The sequence below is a fragment of the Protopterus annectens genome, chromosome 4.part0 (genome assembly GCF_019279795.1).
Source record: "Protopterus annectens isolate FY-2018-M chromosome 4.part0, PAN1.0, whole genome shotgun sequence".
In the NCBI taxonomy this organism is placed as follows: domain Eukaryota; kingdom Metazoa; phylum Chordata; order Ceratodontiformes; family Protopteridae; genus Protopterus; species Protopterus annectens.
The window spans coordinates 690447087-690458507 of NC_056733.1; the positions used below are offsets into that span (position 1 = coordinate 690447087).

Genomic DNA, 11421 nt, shown 5'->3' on the forward strand with positions numbered 1-11421 from the left:
GAAGGTCTCGAGGAGGAGATAAGAGTAGATGCTGAAGGTGCAGAAGGAGGGGCATCTGCCCCTCAGCCATAGCCGTAACTATTCCGTAGACTCCAGCTCCAAACTCTGTGGTAGAGTCGAAGGAGGAACTTGAAGGGGTGTGGACTGATAGTCGCCTGTTGAGACGGACTATGAAGCATCTGGGCCAGTGCCTGTGATTTTAATAATCTGCTTACCACCCTCTCTAAATCATGGTCAGATAACCTGGGACCTAGATGATTGGCTCCGATGGCTCTGTTCCAAAAGAAGAGATGAGGCCGGAGCCAGAATCGGTTCAAAGAGGGGACCTGGACCTCTTACTCGAAGGAACCATCGGAGCCAACAAACCCACTGATCCAGTCGGAGCCGATAACTTTTCGCCCGAGAGAATCTAGATGCATCGGCTCCAGCCGGAGCCGATGCAGGCATCAAATAGCGGTGTCGGGCGGTCGGCACCAACACCGAAGCCTGGGCCACATGGTGGTCGGAGCCAGTACCGAACAGACACCAAAGTGACCAAGAAGTATCGGCACCGATAGCCATCGGTGCGAAGATTCCAAGGTTGGATCGGCTCCAGCCGAGCCGATCTCGACTCCGACATAGTCGGAGCCAAGGCGAGGCTTTGGAACAGAAGCCTGGGCCTTAGACTTGGAAGGCTTTCCTGGAGCCGATTTGGCCGGGGAGCCCTCCGGTTTAAGGAGTCCCCTTAAAATAAGTTTGTTTCTCCTTTCCTGCAGGACTCTCTGGCTAAAAGAATGACATATTGCACAGGAGTCCTGCAGGTGGAGAGGTCCCAGGCAGTATAAACAAGAAGTGTGACCGTCTGTCAGAGACATCTTCTGACAGCACGAGTCACACTTCTTAAAGCCTGAGACCCTCTGCTCTTTGGACATAGTGGACACAAAAACAGAACCACACAGTCCCAAACAAACAATTAAAATTAAAGTTTAAGCAGTAAAAACCTCACACACACACACCCTGACAGGGGGGGGGGGGGATGGGAGGGAAGGAAGGCCTGACTAAGGTAATTAAGGAGGAAGGATAATTTTAGTCAAAAAAGGGCTTACAATTAACTAAAAATGAAAGATTTCTAAGAAAAAAAAAAGTTTAAAAGTGAAAAGGGGCTAAAAGCAGTTTAAATTTAAACACTTACCAGGAGCTGGTAAAAGGAGGACCTCATCAGCGAAGCGGCAAACGAGATCTAGGTACTTACTGCCTTGCATCATGGGATATGGGGCTGCCTCGAGCTGGTAAAAGTGACTCTCGAGCTTAGCAAAGTGCCGAGTCGGAGCCGAGGATCGGCTCCAAACCCATCAGGCAAGAATGAAGGCGAGATTGACAACTTAACATGCTTTGGTTTTGTCCAAGTAGAAGCGTAACTGCCTGTGAATGTCCGAAGAATGCAGTAGTCTCTCCCCTTTATTCTGTAGTTTTGGATAAAAAGTTGGCAAGTGAATAGTTTGGTTTAGAGCCGCACTTGAAACAACCTTTGGCATAAATGTAGGGTTAGTTCTTAAAGACACGAGTTCTTAAGGACACCCTGTCCTGCTGGAAAATGAGGAAAGGTTCCACTGCCATTAGTGCCTGTAATTCTGAAACTCTTCGAGCTAATGTTATTGCCAGGAGCAGAGCAGTTTTCCAAGAAATATATTTTAATTCTGCTGTGTTAGCTGGCTCAAAGGGAGGTAAAGTTAATTTTTCCAAAACAAAGTTGAGGTCCCAAGTTGGAGTAGGTGCTCTATGGGGCGGTCTTATGTTTTTAGCCCCTCTGAGGTACTATTTTAGCAACGGATTACAGAAAATTGGAGGATCCGTGTTGTAATGAGCAGAGATGGCAGAGGCGTGAATCTTGATGGATGAAAAAGAGAGGCCTTTGTCCAGCATCTCAGTTAAATACTGTAGAATCTGAGGAATGTTTGGGACAAGAGGGTCAAGGCTGTGAGCCTGGTTCCAGGCACAGAATCTCTTCCATTTATCCGAATAGACTTTCCTGGTACTAGGCCTTCTGGCCTCCAGAATGACATCCATAACAGCTTTGGAGAGAGGCATTGCTTGCTTGACTAAGGAATTTTCCATGCAGCTAGGTTTAAGGTCTTTAGCTGACTGTGAAGTATCTGACTGTTGTGCTGAGTCAGCAGATGTGGGATTTGAGGCAATATCCAGGGTGGTTCTTGTGCTAAATTCTTTAAGATTGAGTACCAGTGCTGGCGTGGCCAGTCTGGAGCAATCAGGATCATCTTTGGTTCTTCTTGCCTGGCTTTTATGAGAACCTTTGGAAGGAGAGGTAGTGGAGGGAAAGCGCATACTTGTAGGTTTTTCCAGCTGAATGAGAGGGCATCCACTTTCCATGCTTGTGGATGGTAGTAACTCCTTGTGCAGAATTTCCGTAGTTGGCAGTTCATTGGGGATGCAAACAGATCTATGTCCGGGCTCCACCATTTCTGTGTCATCATTCTGAATATTTGTGGTTCAATTCCCATTCGTAGGGATCCATGAAGTTTCTGCTTAAGTCGTCTGCCAGTGCGTTTTTCTCTCCTGGCAGGAATTGTGCTTGCAGATGAACTTGATAGTTTAGAGCTGTGTTCCACAAGGTCATGGCTTGTCTGCAGAGGGGGTAGGAGGGAGTGCCCCCTTGCTTGTTTATGTACCACATAACTGTGGTGTTGTCTGCGTTTAGTAATAGTTGTCCTGGATGCAGCAGGTCCTTGAAAGCTATAAGGGCATTCTGTACAGCTAACATCTCTTTTTGATTGATGTGAAGATGCCTTTGTTCTGCGGGCCACTTGCCCTGAATACATTTTCCTGCCATGTGTGCTCCCCAGGTGTAATCCGATGCATCTGTTTGTCAGTGTTTGCCTGGCTGTGGGTTGAGTAAAAGGCTGTCCCTTGTTGAGGTGACAAGCTTGAGTCCACCATCTAAACTCCTGTTGAAGGCAAGGAATTAGTGGTATAACTGTTTCCAAACTTTGACAGTGTTGAGACCATACACTCTTTAGGTACCATTGTAGTTTCCTCATATGCAGTCTGACATATGGAATTAGTAGTATACAAGATGCCATGTAACCCAAGGCCTGCAGAATTTTTCTTGCAGGGAGTTGAGTTCTGTTGCCATCAATTGAAAGTATTGAGTCAGTTGTCCTTGCTTGTCTGGCGTGAGATAAGCCATCTGGGCCGTTGTGTTCAAGCTGGCACCCAGGAATATTATCTCTTGTGAGGGCACTAGTTTTGATTTATTTTCGTTTACTGTGTAGCCCAGGCAACTTAACTGTTTTACAAACGCCAGATGCTCTAGAAGAATGTCCTTGCTCTCTGCTTGAATCAGGCAGTCATCCAGGTACGGATAAATTTGAATTCCTTTCTGTCTGCAAAATGCAATTACTGGTGCCAGGCACTTTGTAAAGACCCTGGGCGCAGTAGATAAGCCAAAGGGCAGTGCAGAGAATTGACAGTGCATTGAACCTGCTATGAATCTGAGGTATCTTCTGCAGTTTTGTCTGATAGGGACATGCAGGTATGCCTCCTTGAGGTCCAAGGTCACGAGCCAAGCTTTCTTGCCCAGCATGGGAAGAAGCTGCTGTAGTGTCAACATTTTGAATTTTGGAACATCCAGGTAAGTGTTTAGAGAAGAAAGATCCAGAATGGGCCTCCAGGCTTTGCCCTTTCTGGGGACCAAAAAGAGTCTTGAATAAAATCCTTGTCCTTGCTCTTGTGGTGGTACCACTTGAATAGCTCTCATTTCCATGAGTGCTGTAATTTGTTTTTGAGCCTCTGCCCATTGATTTGGTGGCAGATTTGGCATTCCTTTTAACTTTGGCAGAGTGTGAAAGTGGAACCTGTAACCTTGAGATACAATGTTGAGAACCCATTTGTCTTTGGTGATCCAATGCCAATTGTAATAGAAAAGTGCTAGTTTTCCTCCCAAGGGGGCTGCCAAAAGAGATTTGTTTGGCAGCTGTAATGGGAAGTCATTGAGGCTGCTTTTTATATGGTTGGGGCCTGTCTTCCCCTTCTTTCTGGCCTGGTGCACCCCATTGTCGAGGCCTGTAAGGACCTTGTGGTTGACCTCTACCTCTCAGACGTCTGTATCTGCCCCTTTGAGGGCTGTCTGTAGCCGGAAAGGACCAATTCTTTGTTGGCCAATTTCTGCTAAATCTTGGTGGCTGAACCTGTAAGAAATCCTTTACCGTGTATAGATTTTGCCTTATCCTCCATTTTCTTTAATACCTCTTCTGCCTTAACTCTAAATAACACATCCTGCTGTAAAGGTGCATCGAATAATTTTGCTTTAACATGATCTGGTAACGTATGTTCTTTTAACCAAGCATGTCTTCTAATGACAGAGCCTGTAACTGCTGCTCTACAGGAGGCCTCTAAAGAATCAAAACCACATTGCAAAGTATGCTTTCCTATTTGTTCAGCTGCATGCAATAAATCCTGCATTTCTTTAAAATTAGGAGGATCTGAATCTAGAAGCATTTTTTGTTTTAACTGAGACATCAAAAATTGCTGATATTTTAGCATGTGAAAAGTACAGTTTTGTACCTACCATAAATGTAGATGTAGCATCTGCAGTCATAACAAATGGGTTGTCCTTCACCCCTCAGTGTTTCTTGTCCTAGATGCCAGTTGCCCTCTTGAAGGCTAAATTTGGATAAATGCCAATGTTTCCAAAGGTAGAAGGCAAACACAAAAATAAGCATGTATGTACATATATACAAACAAACAGAGGAGATGCTATCCAGTGACATCTAATGGTAGGTACAAAACTGTACTATGTCCTTCATGGATGCATCTGCAGAGGAGGAATAAAATTATTGGGATCTAGAATATAGAGGTAAATTATAATGCTGTAGAATGAGGTCTTATGTTCTGTGGAATTGGTTTTCCATATGCAATTTCTATCCATTTGGAGATTGTCTGTTTTGTACATCCAAGGTATGCAGCATTCTTTCACCTCTGTTTTGTAGGATTAGTTCTCATGGACACCCTATCTTGATGGAAGATTAGCACAAAGTTCAAGTCCCTGGTATTGGATCATGTGAAACTGCAGCTTTAAAGTAGCAGCTGAGAGAGTAGCAGAGGTGTAAACTTTTTCCCCATCTCTAAGGAACTGATCTCCTTGTGAGGAATAGGGTTTTTGCTGTGGTCGCAGGCTACTGCCTTAGGCCCCTGACAGGCTTCGGGTCTGCAAGTGGGGCCTTGTATAGGTGGTGATGAGTGTCTGGCACCCTGTAAAATCACCTGGTTTGGCAGGAAGTAAGGTAAAGAATCAGGTGCAGTGCAGACACATCATTAAATGCATCGCCCACACAACAGGCAGAACAGGAGGTATAGCTAAGGCCTAGTGGTAAGTAAGTGCAGAAAGTCCTGCTTCCTTTTCTGTCTCTGAGAAATCTTGTCCCCTGCCTTGGAATTGTTCTCTCTCATGGCATGTAAGGTTTCCCCTGGTGAAAATTCCTCTGGTGGAGAGGCAGCTGGAATGGATTCTTCAGGGATAAATCTTCATATGGCCTCTGGAATGTCTGGCTGGTCTGTACGCCTGAGTCATCCGGCAGAATCGCCAGAGGACAGGGGCTCGGGGCTCTGCTCTAGGTCTCTTTCTGGGGGCTGAGAGGCCCTGTCTGGGTGAGATTGGGATCCCCTCTAATTAAGGACATAAATCTTAAGCCAGAGTAAGCATTTCAGAACTAGGAAGTGGGCCTGTGAGAGGGGGTTTAACAGGCACTGATTTGTTGGTGATTTGGCTGCTTTAGCCCTGGCAAAGGCCTTAATAGACATGGCTGCAGGAGGCCTAGCAGCACCACGCGTTGGGGTAGAGACATCCAAAGGATGGTATGTCTGATAAATCACTAGGAACCACAGTTGAGGGCAAAATTTCGATAGTGATTCAGGTAAGGTAAAGCAGAGCCCTGGATTTAGTCATGATTCGGCTGAAATTTGACTGAAGTTTTCTCGTCGCCGAAACCGGCGGGTTTTCAGCGGCTTGCTTAACCGTGGTTTCGCCTTTTTTCTTTGCGTTTTTTAACGAATTTGGGTCATGCTTAACACTTGGGTGAAGTCGGAGGATCCGACGCATAATGTAAACAAAATCTGAAACTCCGACTGTTCAACTCCGACCGACGTTTCTGCCGCTCGTCGGGTTGAAGGAAGCACAGGCCGAACAGGCTGCTACTGCCGTGGTTCGGGCCCAAAGGCAAACAGTAAGAGTGGAAATCTTTATGAGGTATTTGTTTCACAAGTTAAACAGTTGACTTTTTCTGACATCGCTGAGGCAAGAAAGAGTTCCCCAACGGGTTTAGAGCTCTTAGAAGTCTTCAAGCAGTATTCGGTAGTAGTAACTTCTGGATCTGACCGACCGCACTTTAACAGCTTCGTCAGCCACGCCGGCAAGAAAGACTGATAGAAGGCGCCGCTGATGCCTTTATACCCCGAAGACCAGCAGAGATGACGCCGGGTGAAGTGCTTACATCAGCCGTCTCCAGACTTTGGAATCCGCCGATCAAGGGGCTGCTGACCCACAGGACAACCCATTTGTTATGACTGCAGATGCATCCATGAAGGACATCTGGCAATTTAAGGCTCTCATTGCTAAGGTTGCAGACGTATACACTTTCTTTCCCCATCTGTCTAATGCTCTGGAATCTCTGTCAGAGGGGACTGGATTTTTTGCTGATGAGGCCTTAATCCTTTTGGGTCCCTGAGAAATAGTTTCAGGGTCAGCAACAGGTCTTTTATACAGAAATTTGTGTGAGTCAGGGACTCTGTAGTATCTGTCGTGTTTAACTGGGGCTGGAGGTAAGGAGTCAGGATTTAAGCTGGATTCAGTATACACATCATCCACAATGTCTAACACTGGTGGAATAGCAAGAGGTCTGTGTTGAGGTAATAAAAGGACGTCTCTGAGCTTTTTCTTGGATTCAGAGTAATCCTGGCCTTCCCAATGGAAATGCTCCCTCATGGTATGTAAGGTTTCCCCAAAGGAGTCGTCCTCAGGCGAGAAGCTGATGGAATTGATTCCTCTGCATTAGAGTCCTCATAAGGGGGTAAAGAATATCCTAGGTCTGAGGACGAATCTGAAGAAATGGACACCTGGTCGGATGAATCATAGTCTGCATCCTGTCTGGGCCTTTTATCAGTAGGGGGATGGGACCCCCTGATCAGAGTGATTAGGTCTTCGGCCATTTTGAGTATTTGTTTCTTAGGCATGGAGGCCTGTCCTGGAGAATGCTATATTTGTTTCTTTGTTTTTAAAGCAGGCTTAGACTTAGCAGGGGGTTTAATGGTTAACTGAGTAGGTCTGAAAACACCCTCTGAAGCTTCGGCTTGCTCAGCTACTCCGGATCCCTCTGAAGGTTTAGCCTCGGTAGGCTGAAAAACTTGTGCGTCTGAAGACCCATCCATCTCCAAGTGGGAGTCAGAGGCGGCCTGTGGTTCTGCAGAAGTGGTCGTCAGGGGCTGCGAAGGCACCTCGCTGAAAACCGGACAACCGGCTACCGGCCTAGAAGAGGCTTCGTCGTCAGGTTTGGACCTCGGATGCCTGTCCTTGTCTTTGCGTTTTTTATGTATTCCGGTCGTCGGAAGTTCCGATGGCATGGTGTAATTAAATTTTCTGTCAAAATAATGTCAGGCAAAATCAAACCGGCATTTAATAGTGCGCTTGTTAAACCTAGCACAAAACCAACAACTAGTGACGTTGTGATCTGGGCCTAGGCATGGGATACAATAGGAATGGAAATCCTTATGAGGTATTTGCTTCCCACAAGAAATACAGTTATTAACTTTTACTGACATCGGTCTGAGGCAGGAAAAAGTTTCCCCAACAGGGTACTTGGCTTTATAGAAGACTTCGGTTCTGGATTCGGAATGAAAATCTCAGGAGTCAGCCGACCGGCACCTGCGAACTGCTTTTGCTTCACGCACCGCGCGGCAAGAAACACTGGAGAAAATGGCGTCGGCTGCATCTTATATACCCCTGTCACGCTGACATCAGGGAGGAGGCGACAGCAACCGATGCCAGACCAAGACTTTGGAACTCAGGCCAACTGGGGAACCACCTGACGGCAGGATAACCCAAGTGTAATGACTGCAGCAGTGTAACACGATGAACATCTGCCCTTTAACTTACATGTTCTCTAACATTCTCACTGTGTGCTTCTACTTGTCTGCAACAATGACATTCATCTTAAACAAAAGGTAGCATGATAAAATTATACTAAAACAATACACATCTGTCATATTCAAACACTTAAGTAATTAGCTATTCCACTAAACAGGGAAAAGGAATTTGACTTATGCAAAATGCTTCAAATGTTATGAACAGAAAGATCACTGAAGTGTACAATTACATCGTCACCACTGGGAACCATCAACTTTCATCCCTAGTCTAATGCACAGCACCATGAAGGTACAGACAAACTTTGGAATGATTAAATAAAAGGTACACAGATTGCCAACCAGCTGGTGCAGAGGTAGAGCACAACTATACCAACAGAGATGCATGTCAATTATCAAGTCCAGCACTGGGAGGCAGAAAGACAGAGTGATTAACAGCCTCCCTGCCCTCTTAAGGTGAGGGGCAATATACTACACATCTACTTCCTGGAAACTATGGAGTGAACATCTATAAGCATACAAAGTTCAAGGTGGAAGCAGATACTGCAGTGTAGAACAATCAATGAAAAGCAGTTAGCAGAAGAAAAACAAAATAGACATCCTTCATAAAAAATGTCAGACTGCCTACTTCCACTTACTTTTATCCCTCAGCAGTGCTAAAACAAGAGATACAATTATGGCATTCTCTAGCGGAATGGGGACCAACTTAGACACAGTGGGATATTAATGTCATATCAGAGGGGCTGAAACAGTCAACTAGAAAGCCACATCGGCCTAGAGGTCAGCAGGGTATGTGCCACAAAACTGCATAACTTGCACACACCTACAAATGAACACATTTAATATAGTTTACTCTCATAAAAACAAATTTAATTTTAAATGCATACTGCAACTTTGTCCAAGCGTCCAGACAAGAATACCTGGATATGTACCTTTACTCCCCAGCAGAGTGAAATTAATGACTTTATCAATGGTTATCTCTTGAAAAAGGAGTGGATTGCTTTCTGCAGACAAGGAGGCAAGTCACCTGAAGTGGATGAGGTTTAATTAGTTGAGAGTTTTTGTTCACAAGGTTAAGGTAGAGGGACAAGGAAACTGATTGTTGTATGGGTGCAGTGGTGGTAGTACTGAAGTCATTGTACCAGACAATGGTAGTAAGACAATAACTGATTCACAGAACAAATAGGTTCATAGGTTGGTACTAAGCTAACTGCCCTTGCGAGCCATTTTAAGCCTAGCCAATTACCCCTTGTGAGACTCAAACCTTGCACCTTGTGTTTGTAAGGCAAACACCTTAACCCTTAGGCCACCCTCCCAGCTCCCAAATACACTGGTCATTCTGTATCCTACCTTCACAATCATCAACTTTGAGAATTGACTAGAAAGAGGATATCATAAATACAAGCAGCAGAAATGAGGTTTCTTCTCAAGGCAACTGAGTTCACTCTGCATGATAAAATACAGGACCTGGCAATCTGAAAGAATCAGAAAGTACAGCCACTGTTAATTCTTTGTTAAAATAAGTCAACAAAGAGTTTAGCCACCTTGTAAGGATGTCTCCTGGGAATTCCTAACAGCCCACTGGAAGAAGACCTTTCAGCAGACCCAAAACACATTTGAGGAATTACACATCTTGGTTTACCTAGAAATGCCTGAGGATCCTTCAGAATGGCATGAAGGCTTGCTAGGGACAGGAAAGTCTCTTATCGTTCTCACCTTGTTACCACCATGTCCCAATAAGGACAAGTACTTCAAAAGAAATGAATGGAAAGAGAGAAAGTCCAGATATGAGGAATGTGTGGATACAGTGAAACAGAAAGTAGTTACATAAACAGTGCAAACGTTGTATTTTTTACATTAGAAATTATCAATGGGCAAAAATTTCCCAGACAGAAGTCCACAGATAAAATAACCTTATTCAACAAGTTAGAACATGAATTGGGTAAAAAAAAATATGTACAATAGGGTAGTACAGAGATACTTTAAATCAGCAAAAATTGTAATTAGTTTTGCAATGAAGTGTAACTCTTTAAGAGCACTAGTAAACTGCAGTGTACTAATACATTAAAAATAGTACCTCATAAAATTAAATGAATGAGAAACAGGCACATAGTTCTCTGTTGTGAGACAAAGCAATGGCTACTTGCCGTACACAGCACTACAGGGTACAAAATAATGGTTTATTATGGAATCAAACTGACCGAAATGTCTGAAAATATATATCCAGCTGTTTTAAAGGCTCAACCAGTCTTTCCATACAAAGGAAACAACCCCCACTCTTGTAATCAGCAGACTTAAAAGTGACATCTACAAAGCCTGCCAAGAAATGCCTGCATATTAAATACTCTAAAACTTACTTTCCCAGTTTTTCCTGCATGACTGCACTTTGGACATTCCCAGCAGTTTGGAAGCTCATCGTTTACCACACCATCTGCCTCCTTCACCTGTCAGAAGAAAAAGCATAACGTTAATGTCTGCCAATTATCCAGAAGAAGGATGTGTGTGTGCAGTTTGTGGAATGGGGAGGTTATCTAGTATGAAGTATGATGTTCTGTGCGATTCTTTAGGCTACTCTGTACATACGGCTGCCAACTGCATTGCCATCACTGCAACTACAGCCCCTTACTCTCCAATAAATTATTTATAAAATCCTCTTTGTATAGCCTCAGAGACAATACAGACAACAATGTGTGCCACTACTAAGGCCTTAGTTAAAAATAGTAGCAGTTGTCTTTCCAAATTGTAGCAAGCTACCAAAAGTTTCTTAGAGAAGAGGTGGATTTCATTATTTTGGAGAAAAGTGCATTCAAAAAATAAATGCATGTAAGTGTTTTAGAAATACAGGTTAATAACTTATGACATAATAAAAATGCTTAGCAAACTAAAATATGTCCCCAATGAAACAATCTTACAATGCCTCTATTTAAAAATATATCAATCTTACTTAACACATTTAATAATGTATGCACTGTAATATATTTCCTACTATTTACTAAATTTGGAACCTAGAAACCTTTAAAAATCTGATTTGCATCTTTATGTTACTACTAAGTTACTAATAACACGATCTTCCTTCACTTTCATACTTTTTTCCTAATAACTTACACAGATCATTAAGACCAGTGAGTTTGCTACTGTGTGCGTGCTAGGAACTACTGTAGGCTTATATTGTGTATTACTACAGAATGTTTGACTTTATATTACTTCACAGAAACTATAGCAAGCAATGTTTCTTCAAAGACATGTCTAAAATGGTTTACTACATTTTGAATACATATGTAACATAATAAT

General features: G+C 43.7%; 1 protein-coding gene across 5 annotated transcripts in view; it reads right to left on the reverse strand.

Moving 5' to 3' along the window:
• Positions 1-11421, reverse strand: part of KDM2B (lysine demethylase 2B) — a 3837686-nt gene that overhangs the window by 558783 nt on the left and 3267482 nt on the right. For all 5 annotated transcript variants that reach the window (XM_044068658.1, XM_044068655.1, XM_044068654.1 and 2 more), the window contains one exon: positions 10488-10574. In XM_044068658.1, the coding sequence (XP_043924593.1) occupies positions 10488-10574 (87 nt within the window). The remainder of the gene's footprint in view (positions 1-10487; positions 10575-11421) is intronic.